This window comes from Nansenia antarctica, assembly GCF_963989245.1.
Source record: "Nansenia antarctica genome assembly, chromosome: 3".
Taxonomy (NCBI): Eukaryota; Metazoa; Chordata; class Actinopteri; order Argentiniformes; family Microstomatidae; genus Nansenia; species Nansenia antarctica.
This window is the reverse complement of record NC_137688.1, coordinates 57734661-57742832: the sequence shown is the minus strand read 5'-3', so window position 1 is coordinate 57742832 and position 8172 is coordinate 57734661. Positions and strand designations below refer to the sequence as shown.

Sequence of the window (8172 nt, the reverse complement as noted above, 5' to 3'; positions counted from 1 at the left end):
ATAGCCTATCACCTTTACTGTAGAGATGACCCTGGTGTGAAAGAAGGACACCCACATATATGATGTCACTTTGGGCTAATGTTATTCCAAGTCAAAGGTTTAGGGCAGATTCACAGGAAGTCATTCCTCAGATGACCATATAAGGACAGTATCCTGAGGCATAAGGCGTTTTAGTCAAAGGAATGTTAAGTCATAAAACCCCCTTGTCAGGAGGATCCTTATAGCAAAAGGCAAACTATACAGTTTATACATTCTATACAGTTTATATGGTTCATGTGTGTGTGTGTGTGTGTGTGTGTGTGTGTGTGTGTGTGTGTGTGTGTGTGTGCCAAAATATACTACAATACTATGTTCTGTGTATTTTTGTAATTACCTAATGGCTATCACCAATACGCCTGTCTGACCCTACATGCATGTCTAGTGACGCAGGCACAAGCAAGACAGACAATGGACACTGATTATGCTCCAAGGTTGACAGTGGTCCAGCCATTGACATTTAAATGATCCCCCATACACTTCCACTGCCAAATACAGGCTTAAATGTTCAACCTAAAACCAAATGTGCGGCTGTCTATTATGTAAGAGAACCTTTTGAAGAATCATTTTTGGTATAGCCTAATGAAGAACCCATTGTTTATATATGTAGTGCCCTTTCTACAGAGGGTTCTACATGGAACTATTTCAACAGAGGATTAAACATTGAACCCAAAAAGGTTCAAAAATAAATAAAATAATAAATAATAAAACGTGTCATTTCAAACTGTTTTTTATTTTTATTTTACAAGGACAGCCGAAGAACCATAGTTTAAGAGTGCACACTACACTGGACTGATCTATCCACGACATATCGGAAAGTACCCGAATGAGATAGAGGCATGTGACATCATATTTATGACGTAATTTCGGATGTGGGAGGGGTGCACATGTCTCCCCCCCCCCCCTTGCCCTGGCCTGTAGATTACACAGGTGATGTCATGCAGTGTTATGTTACTAAATCCTGCCCTCCAACGAGCTGTAGCTAATTCTTGCTACCTAATCAGGGAACACACATTATTTTACACAAAGAAAGACAGACATTTTGTTATTTCAAACTAGTGCTCCTAATAATATGAGTTAGATACATGTTGTTGTTGTTGTCTTTTCTGTCCTCCTTTGCTTTGTGTGAAGCCGAGTGGGCGTCACGTGTGTTCGCTGTCCCTCAAATAGGAGGAAGTCGTCCTGCGCCATACCCATCGCTTGGTAGTCGCTCGCTACGCCGTCTCGGGATTTCGAGTATCACGCATCGAGTTACCAGTTAAATGCCGTCAACATCGTTGAACTTCAACTACTTAACAAAACCGCCTTGCATCTGATCTGCTTCTGATTTTTCGGACAGAGGTTGAACAGTTCTGCCAGCGACGCAGTAAGAACAAATCGTGTTAGTATCCGTTGTTGATAGCTACTAGTAGCTAGCAAAGTTGTGAGCTAACATTAATTAAGTCGATGTATCCCCCTTCGCCACCTTCTCGGGACTTCGAAGTCATGCTGGGCGAATCGCTAAGTCACCACATCGAACCAAACCTGGACAACCTCGAAAACAACGAGCCGTCGTCAATCTTGGGGCCAAGCCTAAGCAAAACAAGGCAAGCTGCTCTGTTGAAGAAAGGTGGGAAAAAACGTAGTTCGACAGCGTCAGGTTTGCAGCGTACACACCACCAGCAACCTCACCAGAAACATCACCAGACGCTGCTGAGGAACACGCGACTCTCAGACATAAACAACAACACTGTCGCAGTGTCACCGAAGTCCCCTGGCCAGGCCAACGCTGAGCTCGCCACCAACCGGACTCAGTCGGCTGTGTTGATTCACCATCTCAAGCAGGGGACAAAGAAAGAGGTAGCTAGCTATATTTTAAAATCATCTTATACCTGTTAAATGCGTTTACAAGTCACGTTTACCATCTGTCACTTAGGCTATGTTAAATTGGACATTAGGTCAACAAAAGACACAAGGGCAATTGGGAAACCATAGCCTCAGGCAGGGGGGAACTAGGATGGGTTTCATACGCTAGTGGAAAATATGACGTACGTAGTCGAGTATCTACTCAAACTGGCTCTACAAATGATGGTCTCGAGCGAACATGACAGTTTAATTTGTTTATGTAACACGTTCAATGCAAGGTGGACATGATTGTTTCTAAAATAAACAAAACAACAAAGCAAAAACACCGTTTAAATGGTCCTGACATTGAGATTATAATATTGTTTCTCTTTGCTCCCTAGCTGCTCAAGTCAAAAAGTGGGAGGGTTGAACGAGGAACCACGCAACCATGTTGCCAGTCTGTCCACACCCTCAAACATGATCAAGCTGCCCTAAATGTGAACACCTGGAAACATAGGAACAAGAACAGCAAAGCACCTGGCAGTACACCATTGGCAAAGAAGCAAGAAAGCAGCTGCCAACAGAAGCCCCCCTCTCCTTTCCAGCTCCTCCGCAGAGAAGAAAAGAAGCCCGTCAACCCAGCTGACAATGTCAAGATTGTGAATGTATGCCCATCTGATCCTGTACCTGAAGAAGAGAAGATCTATGCTGGAGCCAAGTTCAGCGAACCCCCGTCTCCCAGTGTCTTGCCGAAACCACCCAGTCACTGGGTTGGCGAGAATGGCCCCCAACATTCCGACCATAACCGAGAGCAAATGACTGTTCATTTAAAGTCCCTGCTCAAGGTTCAAGATAAGCCTTGATTGTGAAGTCTACCTTAAAATTACCCATTACCTGATCATCGATACAAAATTCGGCCTTGAGGAATTTGGATTCAAAGACAACTGGATATAACTTTCTGCAACAGAATGTATAGAATTTTGATCTGTAATACAATTTCACATATTGTTTTGAAAGCGGCCTTGTGTTTATTGGATTTTTAAATAACTTGTGTAAATGTATATATTGTAAACATGTAATATATATGTATATTTTTCATGTTATTTTAACAGAAAGTATAGTTTTGTTACTGAAGCTTAAAGATATTCACCGTGTTCTGGTGCACTTTCTTACTGTTCCATTATTGGGCTGCAATACCCATCGGAGCACATCGAATGTAAGAAAGACCTTCTTACAAATTTGCACAAGCCTAAAAAACACCACAGGTTCTGTTACAAAGAGTTGTGTGAAGGTCTGGGGTTCTGTGAACCTCAGCCCATTTTATGTGGCTGCTATTGCCTAAATGCACTGCAAAGAAGACCCACAATCTTCAAGGAACTCTGGAGAGTATAGAAGTTGTGACAATGTGAAAGTCTCAGAGTCAAGGATTTACTATGATGAGGACAACTGCTGCAGGAAACCAATAATTGGCAACATGACTGAGTGCTCTTTCTTTTTGAATTTATAGCACTGACTCTGTTGTTTTAAAGGCCTTTGTAGTATTCTTTCTCATGTCATTTTGTCTCCCTTTTTTTCTTTATTTTTTTTTCGGTGTTGAGTTTCATCTAAGGCACTGAGAATGTTTACTGATGATGAGATGGTTAATCTTTTTGTTATTATGTAACACACTGTTACCCACTGCTACACTCTGGAGCCTGGCAGCTTCTTGTTTCTTGACTCAGTGATGTCATACAAATGCAGAAATTGTATTATTGTACCAAAAATGCACATTTTGTTGCAATGTTTTAATAAGTTATTTCAGTCCAGTGAATACATGTTAAAGAAATACACTCCCGTATTGCAATTAGAAAACTATTTTCTTTTCCAATTTAATGAGAAATAAATTTAAAATATTGGCTACTCCCAATCTATTGTTTGTCTGCTTCTTATCAGTCGTTACTCTTTATAATAGGGGTGTGTGCTTGGTTTAACTTAGAAATCCAGTGACGGCACACTCTTGAGACATTTACCCATACTGTTGTCTGTTTAAACAGAGCTGGGACAGAATTACACTCCTGTCGTTTGCCCTCCCCGCCAAATCTCTGGAGAATCAGCTTCTTGTTTGGGACTGGGTTGTTGTTGTATTTGGTGATGGAAAAACAGATGGAGAGTGCCCCCTGCCGGCCAAATAAAATTATGAGTGCGCCCTGCCGACAGCATGCTTATTTCAGAGATACGTACGTACCGGACGACCTGAGGTGCGTGCCGAGGTTACTCGAAACATTGTTTTCTCCATTACCATAGTAATAATAGGTCTCAATAGCGTAGTAGACAGGTACCTCAGACACCTGCTTTCAGCCTTCTTTCGTAGACTGTCCAGTTGCCAATGGCTCGGCACACCATATCCACTGAGTCACTCCTCGAGTTCAAACAGAAAGTTGGCAATTGTATTGACGAAGTCAAAGACAAGCTCTACAGTCTAAGCAAAGACATATGGAGTTGCCCAGAACTTGCATATGAAGAAAGAAAGTCTCACGACAGGTTGGTGCAATTTTTCTCTGATGAAAAGGGATGGAGTGTGAATAGTCAGTTCAGCCGAGTTTCCTGTTCGTGTCCAGGTATTGTCAGCGCTCATACACATAAATATAGATATTTAATATGATCGCACACACATGAATTATGCTTTTCTGAAGACTGACACCTTGAGCATGCTCTGCGCCAATTCTCAGTGCAATATAAATAGCCAAATTCCTCAACTATATTGTTTATGCTGTATTATACAGCCTGTATAACGTTGAATTATACATGTCCGTGGATGCCGTGAGAGAGCATGGAACTAGACACAGGTTGATCGGGTAACTTGCTCTCTCCACAGGTGACGGTGTTGGGGACCCCAGCCGAGGAGGATGGTGGCGGTAAAATAGACATGATACGGTTGGGTGCTTTTGAAGGCCTTGACATGGCGTTCATGGCCCACCCCTCACAGGAGGATGCCTCCTATCTGCCAGACGTGGCTGAACACGAGTGGCTATTTGATTAGTTACGTTATCGGTTCTTACAACCAAAACAGTCTATTACAATATATTTCATGATGAATAAAGACAAATATTTGATTTCCACTTCTCACAGTAATTTCCAACTACATGAATAACACATTAGAAACATGCATGTTGTAGTAGTGCATGCAATCATTTATTGATATTGATAGGCCAGTAACCCAGGACTGTGCAGGAGCTCTCTGGTTGTAGTTGGAGGCCCTCGTTTCTGCATTGCAACATGTAGCTATTTCAGGCTACAGGCCAGTTATGTGTGAGAGATCTCTCGTGACCCTGTCCTACTCCCAGAATAAACCAGGAGGACAGAGTCTAACACTTAGTGTCTGGTTTATGATTTCATTTCCAGTGTCATCGTGAGGTACCATGGCAAGGCGTCTCATGCTGCCGCCTACCCCTGGGAAGGGATCAATGCGCTGGACGCTGCTGTCCTGTCCTACAACAACATCTCTGTGCTCAGACAGCAACTCAAACCAGACTGGAGAGTCCATGGTGAGGGACAGCCTAGTTAACACTTATGTTCCTCCTGATCTTGTCTTCAGGAGTTATGTTTAACATACAACAACAACAACAACAACAACAACAACAACTGTTTCTTGTAGTGACCTTCCCCACTTGCTCTCAAGCACTGGTGGACCTTGTCCTGTGCAGGTATCATCAAGCATGGTGGGGTGAAACCCAATATCATCCCTGCCTACACTGAGCTGGAGTATTACCTGCGCACTCCCTCACGCAAAGACCTGCCCACTATCAAAGCCAAGGCTGAGAGGTGTTTTAGATCTAACCCTTATTATTATAGAAATTAAGAACTCATCTGGTACAGTCATGCATTTTTCTGTTCTGTTGAACCCAACATGTATTACTTTTTTTCATTATTATTAAAACATTTTTACCAAAAATGTCTTCCTAAGGTTGAAGTCCAGTTTGCAAAGAATGCGTTTGACAACGTCCTGCGGAATACCACACTGCACAGTCTGTATGAGGAAAACGGCAAAGCCTTGGGGATGGAATTCACAACAGATGAAGAGGTTCTTAAAAACTCTTCTGGTAGGAGAAGCATCTCTTATGCATGCCATAGGCCCTCTTGTGGTCATTAGAAGGTGGACATTCGTTTCTACACAATACTCAGGCAACAGTTCAGTTGCGATAGAAACAGTTATGCAATGAGATAGAAATGTTGTGTGTGACTATATGAAAGCTCTTGTATAACTTCATGAAAGGCCCATATTGTCTTGAACACCCACAGGCTCCACTGACTTTGGAAATGTGTCTTTTATTATACCTAGAATCCACCCCTACTTCTATATTATTGGTTCTGAGGCTCTGAATCACACAGAATAGTACACTGTAGCAGCTGGTATGCACCTTAAACATGCATGACCACTGTTATCTGATTACAGTAATAGTTTTCCTTTTGATCACATTAGATTATATATACAGTTAGTCATCTTTATCAAAGCCAGCATGTTTTCTTCCCTACAGCATGCTGCATGTTCAGATGTTGTAGTCATTGGATTGGGAAAAGCATGTAAAAAAACGGTGTTATGTAATTCCTTGTCCTTGACTGATTCCTTGTAGGTGACGAGAAGGCTCAGTTCTATGCTCTGCGGGCAGCGAAGGCCTTGGCCATGACGGCCCTGGATGTGCTGCTGTGTCCAGAGCTGCTGCAGCGGGTGAGGGAGGAGTTCACAGAGGTCAAACTAAAGGAGGAACGACTCCTGGGGAGTGGACTGGGGCAGGACGCCTCAGGGGCCATGTCGTGTGGTGGAGTGCAGCTCTGAGACACCTGCAAACACAGCATGCTCTGGCAGACAGGAGATGCAACACCAGTGGTTGATGTTAAATGAAAACTACATAACTATTTACTATTGCATAAGAGTACGTTCTAGGATACTACGTTCTAGGATGACTTCAATGGATCATTTATTTGATTGAAACAAAAGACACAATGTAATCCACTATTGCATCAAATTATATCACAGTTACCTAGAATATAATTATATCTAGTTTACCTAGAATAAAAGCACCATCATAAAAAAAAGTGTAAAGCTCTTGACCTATTTTGGCGAGAGATATACCCAGGCTTTGAGGTAAATTAGGCTTAATCCCAAATAGATGCCCTATCAATATTGCATTATTATAAATGCATTGGAATGGCCAGTTTTTAGATCTCCATTAAGACAATTTAATAAACCCTCTGACAAATCTCATCATGTCATTAGTTGTAATTTATCCAAGCAGTTATTATAACATGGAAATAAGTAGTCTGGGCAGTTAAAGCAATAATCTGTTTTTCTGTACAGTACGCCCACTCGATTTTTGTATATATTGTAAGTATGCATCATTAAACTGAGATTATCCAAAATATATATGTATGTATATACAATCTGTTGAGAGAATGATATACAATTTGAGAACAAACCTTAGAAGATAGCATTTTTATTCATAACTCAACAAAAAAAAACACCACAGTGTAAATGTTACAACACCATGTCAGTAGTCCACTTAGCTTTCACAAATTCAAACAAAAACTCAATCTGACATTAAAATGGATAAGAATAGGAAGTGGAAACTAAAAGACATGCAGGGAGGTGTAAGTAAAAAACAAAACAAAACTGATACAGCAGCCTACATCAGTTGGTTCTTCTATCATGCTAACATCTGTGATTTGTACAACCTGAAAAAAGATGAAACAATCAAAAAAGGTATAATGGTTTAATTGAAAGAACAATACACAAATGCACTCTCTTTGTCTATTTGATAGACATTACATGTCACATGTTAACCTAAATGATAACTATGCCACTCTACTTTATTACTTAAACTGAGCAAAGTCTGAAATGTTCAAAATGCCATAACATGTTTTATTTTTATTAAAGTTTAACTGTAAATATTATTTCCACACTTTTTAATAAGAATAGTTTTTGTGTAATTTATATAAACGAAAACGTGATTTCTCCTAAATATAGACTTAATATAGGCTTAACGTATGATGATTTCTAGGGAATGACGAATACAATTCTCTCTCAGAATCTTTTAATGATTTCTCAGAGGTTTCAAAACAATAGATTTTATCACCTCACTTCAACAATGAAATAACATCTTATATATTGACTGAATAAAACTCAATGTAAATTGTGCAATTTCAATGTAGAAAACCTAATGATGGTGTGATAGTTTCAGAAATGCTCATAAGCCTTAATGAACTAAGGATTTCCCTCACACATAGAACACAATATCTCATTTATAGTGTGCATGGAAACTCATAACTGCTGTTTGA

The 8172-nt window shown here is 40.6% G+C and overlaps 1 protein-coding gene and 1 pseudogene across 2 annotated transcripts; both read left to right on the top strand.

Annotated features, from left to right (window-relative positions):
• Window positions 1–1482: 1482 nt before the first annotated feature.
• pnrc1 (proline-rich nuclear receptor coactivator 1) lies at window positions 1483–2723 on the top strand (the record flags this gene model as incomplete). The annotated part of the gene is made up of 2 exons (XM_080525912.1): window positions 1483–1875; window positions 2262–2723. 2 exons carry the CDS (start codon window positions 1483–1485, stop codon window positions 2721–2723), a joined length of 855 nt encoding a protein of 284 aa, XP_080382038.1.
• Window positions 2724–4225: 1502 nt separating this feature from the next.
• On the top strand, window positions 4226–6673 carry LOC308154215 (xaa-Arg dipeptidase-like; annotated as a pseudogene). Its single transcript has 7 exons — window positions 4226–4276; window positions 4715–4863; window positions 5242–5384; window positions 5544–5734; window positions 5804–5939; window positions 6139–6249; window positions 6471–6673. The product of its transcript is annotated as a xaa-Arg dipeptidase-like (transcript).
• Window positions 6674–8172: the final 1499 nt, after the last annotated feature.